General features: G+C 35.2%; 1 protein-coding gene across 1 annotated transcript in view; it reads right to left on the bottom strand.

Annotated features, from left to right (window-relative positions):
* The window catches only part of LOC123237781 (cytochrome c oxidase assembly protein COX16 homolog, mitochondrial), a 153467-nt gene that overhangs the window by 32055 nt on the left and 104432 nt on the right, over nt 1–16980 (bottom strand). The window contains 2 exon segments of the mRNA XM_044664912.1: nt 10954–11006; nt 11009–11093. Of these exon segments, the coding sequence (XP_044520847.1) occupies nt 10954–11006; nt 11009–11093 (138 nt within the window).

Below are 16980 nucleotides of genomic sequence, written 5' to 3'. Positions count from 1 at the left end.
TATGGGATTATTTAGGTATTCTATTTCTTCTGCTGTTAATCTAGGCAATTTATATTTTTGTAAATATTCATCCATATCTCTTAAATTGCTATATTTATTGCCACATAATTAGGCGAAATAGTTTTTAATGATTGCCTTAATTTCCCCTTCATTAGAGGTGAGGTCTCCCTTTTCATCTTTGATACTGTCAATTTGGTTTTCTTCTTTCCTTTTTTTTATTAGATTGACCAGTACTTTGTCAATTTTATCTGTTTTTTCAAAACACCAGCTTCTAGTCTTATTTATTAACTCAATAGTTCTTTTACTTTCAATTTTATTAATTTCTCCCTTGATTTTTAGTATTTCTAATTTAGTTTTCATCTGAGGATTTTTAATTTGCTCGCTTTCTAATTTTTTTAACATTTATTAATAATCATTTTTAACATGGTTACATGATTCATGCTCCTACTTTCCCCTTCACCCCCCGCACTTCCCCCACCCATGGCCGACGCACATTTCCACTGGTTTTGTCATGTGTCCTTGATCAAGACCAATTTCCAAATTGTTGGTGGTTGCATTGGTGTGGTAGTTTCGAGTCCACACCCTCAATCATGTCCGCCCCGACCCATGCGTTCAAGCAGTTGCTTTTCTTATATGTTTCCTCTCCTGCAGTCCTTCCTCTGAATGTGGGTAACATTCTTTACCATAAATCCCTCAGAATTGTCCTGGGTCATTGCATTGCTGCTGGTACAGAAGCTCATTACATTCAATTTTACCACAGTATATCAGTCTCTGTGTACAGTGTTCTTTTGGCTCTGCTCCTTTCGCTCTGCATCAGTTCCCAGAGGTCTCTCCAGTTCGCCTGGAACTACTCCAGTTTATTATTCCTTTTAGCACAATAGTATTCCATCACCAGCATATACACAGTTTGTTCAGCCATTCCCCAATTGAAGGACATACCCTCCTTTTCCAGTTTTTTGCCACCACAAAAAGCGCAGCTATAAATATTTTTGTACATGTCTGTTTATCTATGATCTCTTTGGGGTACAAACCCAACAATGGTATGGCTGGGTCAAAGGGCAGGCATTCTTTTATAGCCCTTTGAGCATGATTCCAAATTGCCAGCCAGAATGGCTGGATCAGTTCACAACTCCACCAGCAATGCATTAATGTCCCAATTTTGCCACATCCCCTCCAAAATTCATTACTCTCCCCTTCTTTCATTTTAGCCAATCTGCTAGGTATGAGGTCGTACCTCAGAGTTGTTTTGATTTGCATTTCTCTAATTATTAGAGATTTGGAACACTTTCTCATGTGCTTATTGATACTTTTGATTTCTTTACCTGAAAATTGCCTATTCATGTCTCTTGCCCGCTTTCTAATTTTTTAAGTTGCATGCCCAATTCATTAATCTCTACCCTCCTTAATTTGTTAATATATGCACTCAAGGATATAAATTTCCCCCTGAGAACTGCCTTGGCTGCATCCCACAGAGTTTGGTAGGATGTCTCATCATTGTCATTCTCTTCAATGAAATTGTTGATTGTTTCTATGATTTCATCTTTGACTAGCTGGTTTTGGAGAATCATATTATTTAATTTCCAATTAGTTTTTGATTTGCCTGTCCAGGTGCCCTTACTAATTATTGTTTTTATTGCATTGTGATCTGAGAAAGTTACATTTATTATTTCTGCTCTTTTGCATTTGTTTGCAATGTTTCTGTGCCCTATTACATGGTCAATCTTTGTGAATGTACCATGTGCAGCTGAAAAGAAGGTGTATTCCTTTTTGTCTCTATTTATTTTTCTCCACATATCAATTAAATCTCATTTTTCTAGGACTTCATTCACCTCTCTTACCTCTTTCTTATTTATTTTTTGGTTTGATTTATCTAGATCTGAAAGAGGAATATTTAGACCTCCCACTAGTATGGTTTTACTGTCTATTTCCTTCTTGAGCTCTGCCAGTTTCTCCTTTGTGAATTTGGATGCTGTACCACTTGGTGCATATATATTGAGCAGTGTTATTTCCTCATTGTTTATACTGCCTTTAATCAGGATGTAATGACCTTCCCTGTATTTTTTAATCATATCTATTTTTACTTTGGCTTTGTCAGAAATCATAATAGCCACTCCTGCCTTCTTTTTCTCATTTGACGCCCAAAAGATTTTGCTCAAGCCCTGAGCCTTAAACTTGTGTATGTCCACCTCCCTCATATGTGTTTCTTGTAGACAATATATGGTAGGATTTTGGTTTCTAATCCACTCTGCTATTTGCTTCCGATTTATGAGCGAGTTCATCCCATTCACATTCAGAGTTATAATTGTCAGTTGTGCATTCGCTGACATTTTCGTATCCTCCCCTATTCCTATCCCTTCTTCTTAAACTATTTCCTTTTAAACCAGTGGTTTGCTATTAAGACCCTATCCCTTATCCCCTCCCTTGATTAACTTCCCTTTCTACCCCCTCCCTTATTATTCCCCTCTTTTTGTTTTTAAACGCCTAATGAATTCCCTCCCCCTTCTTCTCCCCTCCCTTTTTTGACCTCCCCACTCCCCTGCTCCCCTTGGTTTATCCCCTCTGACGTTCTCAGTAGGGTTAGATAGAGTTTTATATCCCAATGGATATAACTATTCTTCCCTCTCAGGGTTAATTACACTGAGAGTAAGGTGTAAATATTACCTCTTAATGCTCTCTTCCTCTCCTTCTTATAATAGTATTCATCCCTTATCCTTCCCATGCCTTCTTTGTGTGTAATAAAATATCCTATTTTTCTTATTCCTTCAAGATTCTCTTAGTGTCCTCTACTATTCATCCCCCTTTTTCCTTCCCACCCATAGTATCTTAGACCATTTGGTATTCCAACCTCTCCCTATGAATAATTCTTTTAATTATTATAATAGTGAATGCTATAATGTTGAACAGAGTTCACTACAGAGAATTATACATAACATTTCCCCACATAGGAGTACCAATAATTAGATCTTACTGAAGCCCTTAAAGAGGCAAATTTAAAACATATGAGTTTTCTTACTTTCCCTTCTGTTTCTTATTTACCTTTTCATGTTTCTCTTGATTTTTGTGGTTGGATATCAAACTTTCCATTTAGTCCTGGTCTTTTCTGTGCAAATGCTTGGAAATTTTCTATCTTGTTGAATGCCCAAACTTTACCCTGGAAGAATATAGTCAGTTTTGATGGGTAGGTGATCCTTGGTTGTAAACCCAGTTCTCTTGCCTTTCTGAATATCATATTCCAAGCCTTGCAGTCTTTTAGTGTGGAGGCTGCCAGATCCTGTGTGATCCTGATTGGTGCTCCTTGATATCTGAATTGTCTCTTTCTGGCTTCTTGTAATATTTTTTCTTTTAGTTGGAAGCTCTTAAATTTAGCTATTATATTTCTTGGGGTTGTCTTCTCATTGTCTAGTGTAGAAGGTGATCTATGGATCCTTTCAATGTCTATATTGCCCTCTTGTTGTAGAACTTCAGGGAAATTTTGCTGAATAATTTCTTTTAGTATGGAGTCCAAATTTCTATTAATTTCTGGTTTTTCAGGAAGACCAATGATTTTCAGGTTGTCTCTTCTAGACCGGTTTTCTTGATCTATAAGTTTCTCATTGAGATATTTCATGTTTCCTTCTATTTCATCTGTCTTTTGACTTTGTTTTATTTGCTCTTGCTGTCTTGATAGATCATTGGCTTCTACTTGCCCAATTCTTGTCTTTAGAGACTGGTTTTCTGCTATAATCTTTTGATTTTCCTTTTCAGTTTGGTCTGACCTGTTTTCCAGCTGTTTGATTTTGGTCTCCAATTTGCTTATTAATTCTTTTGATTTGGGGGCATCTTTTTCTAATTGCTCAATTCTAGCCTTTAGAGACTGGTTTTCAGCTACAATCTTTTGGTTTTCCTTTTCAATCTGGTCATTTCTGGTCTTTGATTTACTTGCCTCACTTTCCAATTGTGACATTCTGCCTTTTAAACTGTTATTTTCTTGCCAGATCTCTTCCATCTTTCTCATGATCTCAGATATGAACTCTTCAAGACCTTGTGACAGGTTTTCATTGTTTTGGGAAGGTTTGGATTGTTTGTTCTCCTCTACTGTTTCCTCTGTTGTCTGGATTTTTTCTGTGTAAAAGTTGTCAAGTATTAAAGGTTTTTTCTTCTTCCTCTTTCTCTTCTGGTTTTCCTGATGATCCTGGTTTGCCATCTTAAGCTGAGTTCCCTCTCAGCTTTATGCTCGTGCCCAGGATCTGTTTGTGGCTCTTTAGAGATTCCTGACGTCTCAGGTATAGTTGTTTTGGGACAAGCCTCCTGGTGGTCTCCTTGCTTGTTCTTTTGCCTGAAGCTCCTTTAACAGTCTCAGGGAGCTGCTTCCACAGTCAAGCACCTCTCTGCACTGGGTACCCACTCAAGGTTTGCTCCTGCACTTAGGATCAGCCCCTTCCTCCGCGCCCTAGTCCGAGCTTTAATCCGTGCCTCAGCCAGCGCCTGTGTCAGCCCCTTCGCCTATGCCTGGGCTCAGGGTCTGGGCTCAGGGTCTGTGCTCAGAGTCCGCGAGTTCCTCAGCCTCCCAGGGGGGTCCCAAGTCTTGCTGCTCCCAGGAACAAGCCCTGGTGAGCTGCCAATGACCCAATGGGTGCCCCAAACCTGCTCCGACTCCCGTGCGCTGGCTTTGGGGCAGTAGGTGGTGTGGGGTTGGGGTGGGGGTTGCTCTGCTCGTGTTTTCGTGGGAGCTATTTCACCCCTTTATAGCATGGAAATGCCCCGTTTCCACGTACCTCCAATGCTGCGCCCTGTTGTGAGGTCCCTTCTTTCCTCTGGATTTGTTTTTATCTCTTCTTGAGGAGTCCTATATGCGTGGGTTAGGAGAAGTCAAGCAGCTGCTTTTTACTCTGCCGCCATCTTAACCGGGAACCGACTGGCTCTCATTTAGTATGACAAATTGTCAAATCCATTAGCATTTTAAAACTGCTCACTCACCTAAACTTCTCTTGTAACTCTGAGTCTGGCTTATACTTGATATATACCTGATTTATCCTAGTCCTGCTTTTTTTTTTTTTTAATCTAAAGTAGTATTTGTATCTGGCCTCAGCTTCTTATGACTATCCAACTTGGTAAAATACAGTATTTCTGCTGAACCTTTCTTATTTCTATCTGATGCTGCCTTCCCAGATGAGTCTTTCCAACTTCTAGCCATTGACTGGTTGATATCTAGTAGGTAAATGTGCCAGAAAAAAACAATTTGAAGTAAATAAAAGTTTAAAAGACCTTCCTAAGTGTTCCCCCTCAACGAAAAGGTCCCAACTAGGTCTATTCCACCAAAGGAGGGCAACCTCAAATTTATCTAAAGATTAAAGGAAAGGTCTCAATTTCCCTTTCCTCATTCAAAGAAAAGATCTCCTATTAGGGTCAATCACAGGGAAGGAGAGCTCTATTGTCTTAGGGGAAGGAAAAGGCACAGATTGAAGCCCTAACCCAAGGAAAAGAGAGTTAAAGAAAGGTCCCCTGGGCAAAGACAGGTTTTCCAATTTGATCTGACCCCCCAGAGTAAAGAAAACCTAGAATTTAATTTCCAAAGGCCTCAGCAACAAAAATGAGGAAAAAGCAAACAAACAAAATAGACTTTTATGGTACTAGAGATGACCAAGTCATAGATTCAGAAGAAGAGAATAACTAAAAAATGTTTGAAATCAAAACCTCAAACAAACAAAAAGCTTGCCTAAAAGAACAATTAGAATTATCTGAAGAAATGACAAGAGTTTTTAAAAAGATATAAAATGAGACCTACACAGCAGAGACAAATGATCCATAGCTAATAGCAGACATACAAAACCAATAATAAACTTACTAAAAATATGAATGGACCTAATAGAAATCATTGATTCCAAACAATAGGAATTCTTAAAAGAATGTCCAAAAGATGAGTAAAGAAAGGGAAATGTAAGATATCTCATATCAAAAACAACTGACCTAAAAAACTGATGGAGAGATAACTTAAGAATCAGAATAACCTGAAATCAATAATTAGAGAAAACTACCTAAATATATTAGAACAAGATGCAATATGACAACAGAAAGAATCCACTCATCATTTTTTTAAAGAAACTCCAGAATGGAAACTCCCAGGAAAGTGATTGCTAAAATTCAGAATTTACAGAGGGGAGGAGAGAGAGAGAGAGAGAGAGAGAGAGAGAGAGAGAGTTAGTTTTGTAAGCAGCCAGAAAAAAAAAGAATTCAATTATTCAGGAACTAAAATCAAGACCACACAAGATCTAGCTTCTAGCATCTTAAAGAAGCAGAAAATATGGAAGATAAAAGACTACAATCATGAATAACTTACCTAGAAAAAATTAATAAGACCTTACAAGGAATAAAAATGGTTTTTCAATGAATTAGAAGAATTTTGCATAATAAAAAAAAACCAAAGCTGAAAAGGAACTTTGAAATAGCAGGGAAAAGGAGTCAAGAAAAAAGGTAACTGCAAGTGAATGATTTACATTCAAATGGGGGAGGGAAAGGAAAAAAGTCTAGAATCAATGTTACAAGAAGTCATCAAAGTATTCAATGGAAACAAATGTCCTATAAATAGTTATATTACGTTTTTAAGATTCAGTAAGAAAAAAAAAAGTAGGGGGTGAGGATAAAAGATATATTGAGAGGAAATGAGAGGAAAGATGGGAGGACTTGTTAACACATAATTGTTATATTAACACAGAACTATATACAACTATGGAAGGCACAAGTGTCACTTGAATTTCATTCTCATTTAAATTAGTCAAAAGGGGCAAAAAACATAAAGTTTGGTATTGGAATGCATTCAATTCAATGAGGATAGAAATAACAGAAAAAAGGGAAGGGAGATATTAAAGGCAAGAAAAATTCAAGGAAAGATTAATACCAAAAGAAACATTAAAGTTGGAGAGAGGATAATGAAGAGGTTAAAAAGGAGGGAAAAAAGAGGGAGGTGGTAAAAACTTGAAGTAGACAAGGAAAAAAGAATATATATATATATATAAATAAAACAGAGTGTGAGATAAGAGTACAGTGGGAAATAAACAATAAGCTATCATAACTCTGAATAGGATGAATTTACCGATAAAATAAGTCATTTTCCAAATGGATTCGAAAGAAAAATCCAACAATATGTTGTCTAAGAAATACAATTGACACCCTATACTAAGATTAACTCAGAGCAGGTAAATGACTTAAATATAAAGAAGGAAGTCATAAACAAATTAGGTGAACATAGAATAGTATATCTGTCAGATCTATGGGAAAGGAAGGAATTTAAGACAAAGCAGGAGATAGGGAACACTACAAAATGTAAAAGGAATAATTCTGATTATATTAATTTAAAAAGTTTCTATACAAACAAAACCAATGCAAACAAAATAGAAAGGAAGCAACAAATTGTGGGGGGGGGGGGGAATCTTAGAACAAAAACCTCTGACAACTGTCTCATTTCTCAAATTTATAAGGAGCTAATTCAATTATACAAAAAAATTTCCCAATTGGCAAATGGTCAAGGGACATGAATGGGTAGTTTTCAGATAAAGAAATCAAAACTATCAATAAGCACATGAAAAAGTGTTATAAAACTCTCACAATTAGAAAAATGCAAACCAAAACAACACATAGGTACCACTTTACAACTAGCAGATGGTCCAATATGACAGAAAAGGAAAAGAATAAATATTGGAGGGGCTGTGGCAAAGTCAGGACTAGTGCATTGCTGGTAAATTGATGTTGGTGAATTAATCCAGTCATTCTGGAAGGCAATTTGGAATTATGTGCAAAAGGCTTTAAAAGAATGCATACCCTTTGATCTAGCGATATCACTACTAGGTTTGTACCCCAAAGTGACAATAAAGAAAAAATACTTGTACAAAAATATTCATAGTTGTGCTCTTTGTGGTGGTAAAAAACTGAAAAATGAGAGGGTGTCCCTTGATTAGAGAATGGCTGAACAAATTGTGGTATATGATGGTGATGGAATACTATTGTGCTGTAAGGATTGATGATCTGGAGTATTTCTATAGGAACTGGGAGAACCTCAATGAACTGATGCAGAGTGAAATGCGCAGAACCAGGAGAACATTGTACACAGAAAATAAAAACATTGTGGAACAATACAATGTAATGGACTTTGCTACTAGTAGCAATGCAACAAGCCAGGACACTCCTGAAGGACTTAAGTGAAAGAATGCTATCCACATTGAAAGAAAGAACTATGGGAATAGAAATGCAAAAGCAAAACATAGACATCACTTATCACATGTATATATATATGGGTATGTGATTTGGAGTTTAGGCTTTAAAAAATCACTCTATAGCAAAAATGAATAATAAGGAAATAGGTAACAAGTGATAACATTTGTACAACCCTGTAGAATTGCTCATCGGCCCTGGGAAAGGGGAGGGAAGAGGAGAGGGAAAGAAAATGAATCAGGTAAACATGGAAAAATACTTAAAAATAAAACATTTAAAATGTTAAAAAAAAAGAAATACATTTGAAATATAAACACAGAAATTTAAAATAAAAAGTTGGAACAAAATCTGTTCAAGCAGTAATTATGATTTTGGACAAGGCAAAAGGAAAACTACTTAATTAAAAGATAAAGAGGGAAGCTACTTTTTGCTGAAAGGAATCAGAGATAATGAATTGGTTTCAATACTTAACATATATGTGCCACATAGCATAGTTTCTTAATCCTAAAGCAAAAATTAAATGAATTACAATGAGAAATAGTCTTATTTCTTTGATAAAAAAAATTAACCAAAAAAATAAGGTGAAGAAAAAGTGAAGAACCTGAATAGAATTTTAGAAAAATTAGATACATTAGACCCCTTATAATTACTGAATAGAAACAGAAAGAAATATACTTATTTCTCAATTGTACATGGCACCTTTCGAAAAATAGATATCTTAGGACATAAAAAATTTTATAAACAAAAGAAGAAAAGGAGAATTATTATACCTATCCTTTACTGACCATAATACAATAAAAATTATAACATATTATTATGGTCAGTAAAGGATGATTACTAAAAAAATATAAAATTTACTAGGGACTAAATAATAAACTTAAAGAATTGTTAGGTAAAAGAACACAACATAGAAACAATTTCATTAAAAATGACAACAACATGTAACATACCAAAATTTTTAGGATGGAGAAAAGGGATAATGCATATCTCTAAACATTTTATTAACAAAAAAAGAGAAACAACATCTCAACAAACTGAAAATATAGCTAAAAATACCAGAAAACCAACAAATTGTTAAAACCCCAATTAAATGCTACAATAAAAATCCTGAAAAAAACATAGAAATAACTAACAAATTGAATTTTTTTTTAATCAATGAATTAGTGAATACAACTAGGAATAGGTTTTATTGGGGAGAAATAATAAAATAAATAAATCATGAGTTAATCCAATTAAGAAAAAAGGGAAAGACCAAATCACCAACATAAAAAATAGAAAAGGAAATTATACAATAAACAAAAAATAAAAAATATATTACTAGAAACTATTATATCCAAATATAAGCCAATAAAACTGATAAATGAATGAATATTTACAAAAATGAAAAATAGTCAAATTAACCAACAAGAAGTTTCAGAAGAAGAACTGAACAAACCATAAATTATCTTCCAAAGGAAAAAGTCCTATATGGATTCAAAGATGAATTTTATCAAACTATCAAAGAACAATTAATTCCAATATTTTAAAGGGGGGGAGGGACAAAATTAGGAATCCTACCAAATTCTTCTGAAATACAAATATGGTCTTGATACATAAGCTCAGGAGACTTAATTAATTCCGAAAAATAAAAGCACAGATGCAAAATTATTAAATAAAATATCAGCAAGGAGACTTAAACAATATACCACAAAGATTAAATACTATAATTGGTCTGAGTTTATAGAAATACAGAATTGATTTAATATTAGAACAACTAACCATTTAATTAACCATGTTAATAAAATCAACAAAGATCACTGATTATATCAAAAGATGCAGAAAAAGCTTTTAGCAAAATGTAACACCCATTTCTGTTTAAAAAAAACACTAGAAAACATACGAAATCAGTGGGCCCTTCGATAAATATATAAAACCAAAAGCTACAATGATATGTAATGGATGTAAAGCAGAGCCTGCCCAATAGTCAAGAGTAAAACAAGAATATTCACTGTCATCACTTCTATTTGACTCAGTACTAGAAATGCTATTTATAGCAATAAGATAAGAAAAAGAAACTATGACTACAAACACAGGTAAAGAAGGGGAAAAATTATCACTTTTTTCAGATAATATGATGGTATACCTAGAAAACCCTAAAGACTCAACTAAAAAACTAATTGAAACAATTACTTTAGCAGACTTTTAAGATATAAAATAAATTTACACAAAATCATCAGAATTTTGATTTAATGCCAATAAAATAAGGCAGAAAAATAAGAGAAATTTCTCTTAAGATAAATACAGATTGTATAAAATGCTTAAGTGGTCTACCTACCAAGATAGACACAAAAACTATAAAAATCAACTATAAATCCCCATTTACAGAAATAAAGACATAACTAAATAATTGGAAAAATAGTAACTGCTCAATGCAATAAAAAAATCAATGCAATAAAAAATGATAATACTGCCTAAAATGATTTACCATACCAGTCAAACTACCAAGGGATTATTTTATAGAAGTAAAAAAAAAGATCAAGAATCTTAAGGGAAAAAATGAAAAAAGTGGGAACAAGGAGGGTCTAACAGTGCCAGATCTCACACTATGCTATAAAGCAGAAATTTTCAAAACAAGTTTGGCACTGATCAAAACATTAGCTACATAACATGCAGAGTTAATACATTATTCAACAAACACAAAGACTAACTACTGACCTAAAGATTCATCATTTGACAAAATAGCTGAAAAAATTGTAAACCAGTATAGAAGAAATAAGATCAACAACTCACCTTATACCAACTAATGGGATGCTCTTCAACTGAGGTATGGTTGAGTAAGTTTGGTTCACTATGTGATAGAATACAATTTTGTTGAAATAAGTCAGAAAATAGATGATTTGAAAAGACAGAGAAAGCCTTATGTACTGATGCTGAGTGAAATAAGCAGAGCAAGATGAACAATTTGTAGCATAACTTCAATATTATGAAAACAAACAATGTATAAACTCATTAAGAATTAAATGAGCACTGTGTGACCCTGGCAAGTCATTTGATCCCCACTGCCTACCCTTACCACTCTTCTGCCTTGGAGCCAATACACAGTATTGACTCCAAGACAGAAGGTAAGGGTTTAAAAAAAAAAAAAGAATTAAATGGGCAGAAGCAGAAGAAAAGTGTATACAAAGTGCAATGGGTGGGGAGGGAAGAACAAGTATTTCTTAAGTGCCTACTCTGTGTGCCAGAAATTGTGCTAATTTACAAATATTATCATTTGATCTTCACAACAACTTTGAAAGTTTTAAGATTTCAGAGGACTCATGATGAACTATCCATCTCCTGACAGACAGGTGATTGAGGTAGGGTTCAGAATGAAAAAAATATTTTTGTATACAGATAATGAAAGGATTTGCTTTGCTTACCAATGCATATTTGTCATAAAGAATTTCTTTTCCTTTTTTCTTCATTGGATTAGAGGTGAAGATTTCTATTAAAAAAAATTTTAATAGGGGGAGAGTATGCCACCAGTGTGAAATAGTGCATGTTCTTTCAGATGAGTCCACTGCTTTGTTTTATTTTGTTTCAAGAGACCTCTCACAAATAGGAATAATAACCTGCAAAAGCTTATAATGTAAAAAAAAAAAAACTAATCAGAAAAATGAGGGGGCAGGCAAAAACTTGAACTAGATGGTCTCTAGGATTACTTCCAGCTCAAAATACTATGATCCTATAAAAGGACCATCATAGGAATAGCTGTTGCTGCTGTTCCTTCATTTTCAAAGAGGAACAGAAGACATCAATGTCTTCACTTACGCATGAACTGGACTTAAGTGAGGCAGAGTTGCCCAAAATCATCAGCCTCGTTCTCTCTTCCAGAGTCACTGAAGTCCAATGGCAAGACAAAAGTCAGTACAACTGGTGATGGTCCAAGATGCAGTGGATGACCCTGGCATCTTTAATGTCTGACCAAGCTCTAGGGGCTGCCCAGTGCCTGCTTCAACTGCCTTCATGGCTATTGGAACAAACTTCTTATCCATCCATTCTGTCGGGGGGATGTCTTCACATGCTTGGGATGGACATCCCTCTAACTCACCAATGGATCTGAGGTACTCAAGACAGTTTTACCAGAGTGTGGCACATGCTACAGCTTCTTGGAGCCAAAGGTGAGAGCTAGGCAATAGGTAGACACCAAAAGTAGGTGAGCAACGTTGAAAAGGCCACAGCAAGCCCTCACACAAAAGTTGGTAGTCCTCCCTGAACATCTCACATAGGCATAGCACAAGAAATAAAAATATAAAATTACATTTGATTTTGGTAAGAAATAGTTCTGAAGAATTCCCAAATCATTTGCTATAATTTACTTCTACATAACTTCCCATTTATCTAAAATCTTGATTTTTTTAAAATTCAAAATCAAATTTGATTCAGGCTCTGGGGAGATGAGAACCAAACTGATATAATGTAAAACTGATACTCATTCCCAACCTAGAATTCTATGGTGTCATAGTGTCATCCAAAAAACTTGTATTAATAACTACCAAAAATGAATCTAAAATCTTGTTGGTTTAGAAGTTGTTAATGATGGAAGTCTCTAAAGTTGCAAGGTCTCCTTCCTTCCTGAATATGATAATAGGAAGTAGCATGAAGTTAATTTTTGAAATCATCTCCTTCAGATTATATAATGACTGTATCTGCTGAACTTTGATTTTTCAGCAGAACATAGGCTTTTTATTACTTGTTGTTGGGGGGGGGGGGGGCTAAAGTATTAAGATTATTCATTTATAGAGAAAGGGAAATATCCAAGATCAGTCTTTAGAGTTGTAATACTGAGAAAGGGAAGGGACCAATGTCATATACTTCCCTTACACTGCACAGCATAATGCCTTGCCCATATCAGGCTTTCAAATAAAATATTTTATATTTTTAAAAAAAAATCTGAGAACTCTAGCCCTCTCGTTTCCTGCAAAAGACTTCACAATGAATATAGGTGATTGCTACTAATGACAAAAGGAAAAGTAGTTATGATAGTTTTGATTTGGTTCCTTTTATCTATTTTAATAGTCAAGAGTTGGAATAAGTTAGCACACTTTACAAGCAGTTGCTATCATGATGTACACAGTAATATGTTCCTGATTGAAAATTCAAAGCTATGTGAAATTGTTAGTAAAATTTGCTGGTTCTCTTCTATATCAATTCTATAAAATTTACATTCTGTGCAATTATTTTAAGATATGGGCTATCCCTATTCTACCTAAATAATGTTGTAAATGATACCAAGCACCATAAGTTATAATACCATAACATCCTGGGTATACATCCTTTGCCCTTAATTGCTCAACCATATCTCTTATTGCTTCAAGGACTAAAATGGGAAAGGGAAAAAGATCCTAGAAATAAAGGGAACAAAGTTTTCTCATACCAGCCTTTCTTCCTGCTTACATCCCCTTATCTTTTTCCCATTAAACACACAATTAACACACAACCAAATAACATATAAATACACAGTCAACATATAAATGTATAACATGCAAGTACAGAACCTACAGATTACATGAAATAATGTTTCATTAATTAAGATAGCTCTGTTACTTTTGGCACTTCCCTAAATAAAACAGTTAGTGAGAAAGAAACCAAATGAAATTGCTTCATTACAAAGAATGTTCATTGCAATCAGCTCAGATCCTGATACAATGGATACTTCCTCTTCTTTCTGCAAAGAGATGAGTGTTATAACCATTAGCACTGTGGCCAATGACCTCCCCCAATCTTCTGTCATTATACTGACACATGAGGTTATTCTGTTTTCTCCAGTTTCTTTGAACAGTCAACTGTACTGTACTGACTTCCACCACTTCTAGCTTCTAGAGAATCTGCCAAAGATCAATAAAGGAATTTGCCAATATTAATCACCATTTATTATCGATATTAATCAATGAATGCTCTATGATTTAGATGGAAATCCTACTTCATCATTTCTGCACTCATGATATGCTATTTCCTTCTCTGCAGAATTTTCCTGAAAATAGAATACCACAGGTGCTATTTTCATATTGTGCAAAGTTTATAGCAGTTGTGCTTATGGGATAAAGGGACTTTTTTTTAAAACTGCTGGCGAAGGACTACAGGAGAGGAAACATATAAGAAAAACAAATGCTTGAACACAGGGGCTGAGGAGGACATGATTGGGGACGTGGACTCGAAACTACCACACCAATGCAACTAACAACAATTTGGAAATAGGTCTTGAACAAGGACATATGTTAAAACCAGTGGAAATGTGCATCGGCTATGGGTGGGGGGAGAGCGGGGGGTGAAGGGGAAAGTAGGAGCTTGAATCATGTAACCATGTTAAAAATGAATATTAATAAATGATTAAAAATTAAAAAAAACTGTGCTGGCCCCAGTGGAATTACTCGTTGGCTATGGGAGGAGGGTGGCAAGAGGGGAGAGAAAGAACATGAATCATGTAACCATGAAAAAATATTCTAAATTAATTAATTAAATAAAAATATGTAAAATTAAAACTGTTGGCAACAGTTCTAATGGTGTTTAATACTCATCTCTTAATAGTATATAGTATTAGTAGAAAATATTTAGACTATATAATATATGATAAATGGTCTAAGACAGATAAGATAATAGTAATACAAGCAAAGGTGGGGATACGTATAGAGAAAATTTATTGTTGAATGAGACAGAATCTTGGTAGAAAAGGTTCATCCCAAAGTGTTCCACACTCTAGATCAGGGGTCAGCAATGTATGGCTCTTGAGCCATATCTGGCTCTTTTGAGGGCCAGATATGGCTCTTTCTGCAGGAGCCATAAAGTCAATTTTTTTTCAGGCACTGTTACAGGAGCGTGTACTGTGAGCACTGTATGGCTCTCACGAAATTACATTTTAAAAAAATGTGGCGTTTATGGCTCTCACGGCCAAAAGGTTGCCAACCCGTGCTCTAGATTATATTTGGTGGTGGAGAATTTAGAACACTGAAGGAAAGTTTAAGGATTTGAGGTTGAGGGGTAAAGTGGAAAGGATAAAGGAAAGGAGAGGAGAGGGAGGAATGGTTTCTTCTGAGAATTAGTCACAGAGTTCTGTGGAATTCTGCCTCCTTTAGTTTTATGTTGGATCCTTTATTTCCTACTCCAACCAGTTTTCCTATTACCCCATCCCTACCCCTGCCACTCGTGAACATAGAGGTTTCCCTCTATTCTGAAAACAGTTCTTGTCCTTAACACAAAGTACAACAGGATCCTCTGGCTCAAAAAGCCTTTGGCTTAGTAATAAGTTTCTTGATTCTCTGTTTCAATTCTGTTGCCCCATTTCCTAGTCTTTTCTCCCCAAACCAGATCCTATTCCAAATTTCTCTATTACTGTTAAGGGTTATCCTTCCAGGTAAGAATCCTAACTTCACTGTCATTTTTAACTTCTCATTCTCGCCAACTCTAACTATCTGATCAATTGCAAAATGCTTCTTTCTCCACATCTCCTGCTCTCTGTTCACATAGCAACCACTGAGTTCAGGCCCCCATCATTTCTTTTCAGACTATTACAATAGCATCCTAATTGTTCTCCTGTCTCAAGTCCCTCTCCTTCCAATCCATCCTCCATTCATCTACCATAGTGATTTTAAAGTCTGCTCATCTTACTGTCATATTCAGTAAATACCAACGACACCCTATTGACTCTATATTTATATCACATATTTCATATTTATCTCATCCCTTTCAAATTTTCTATATTTGCATATTTTATAAATGTGCATTTAAGCATATAATTTATAAATAAGTAAATTTACATATGTTGGGAGGCTCAAAAACTTTTTATTGATAGAGATGTGATCAAAAAAAGTGAGAGACCATAATTCTAGAAGGTGAAGGAGAGATAAGGGTGGTAGTAGGGTACTTACCCAATAAGAGATCAGAAACTACTAAACTATGGCTTTGCATGGTGAGATCATGATAGTTTGCAACTTTAAAAAATATCATGCTTTTTAACTTTTTTAATTTTTTTCCTTTGCTCCTGTCTTTACTTTTTGTTTTTAAATTTTATTTTGAATATTTTCCCATAGTTACATATTTCATGTTCTTTCCTTCTCCTCCAAACCCTGCTAACACCCCTTAGCCAATGCACAATTCCACTGGGTTTTACATGTATCATTGATTAGGACCTAATTCCATATTATTGATAGTTGGACTAGAATTATTGTTTAGTGTCTACATCCCCAATAATGTCCCCATCAGCCCATGTGTTCACCATGCTTTTTTTTTTTTTAAAGAGATCCATTTGATCCCAAACCATGAGATAAACCTGTAGTGGGTTTCTTCCCACTGATGTTCTGAATATGCTTTTATTATCTGGTTGTCAACTTAATTTGACTTTTTTTATAAATGTAAACATTATTAGAGGGAACTTCTACACAAGCATAGGATCATGGATTTAGAGTTGGAAGGATATGTCCAGCTCTCATTTTACAAATAAGGAAACCTAGGCTCGGAAAAGGTGAAGTGATTTGTTCACGGCTTATATAGGTAGTAGGGACAGCTGGGTGGTTCAGTGAATAGAGAGCCAGGCCTAGAGACGGGAGGTCCTGGGTTCAAATATGACCTCAGACACTTCCTAGCTGAGGGACCCTGAGAAAGTTACTTAAGCCCAATTGCCTAGCCCTTACCATTCTTCTGCCTTGGAACCAATATACAATATTGATTCCAAGATGGAAGGTAAGGGTTTTTTAAAAAAGAAAAAGGAAAAGGAAAAGGAAAAGGAAAAGGAAAAGGAAAAGGAAAAGGAAAAGAAGGGAAGGGAAGGGAGAGGAGAGGAGA

Source organism: Gracilinanus agilis, chromosome 2 (assembly GCF_016433145.1).
Source record: "Gracilinanus agilis isolate LMUSP501 chromosome 2, AgileGrace, whole genome shotgun sequence".
Classification (NCBI taxonomy): domain Eukaryota; kingdom Metazoa; phylum Chordata; class Mammalia; order Didelphimorphia; family Didelphidae; genus Gracilinanus; species Gracilinanus agilis.
The sequence above is the reverse complement of the archived record's forward strand: the minus strand, read 5'-3'. Positions and strand labels throughout refer to the sequence as shown.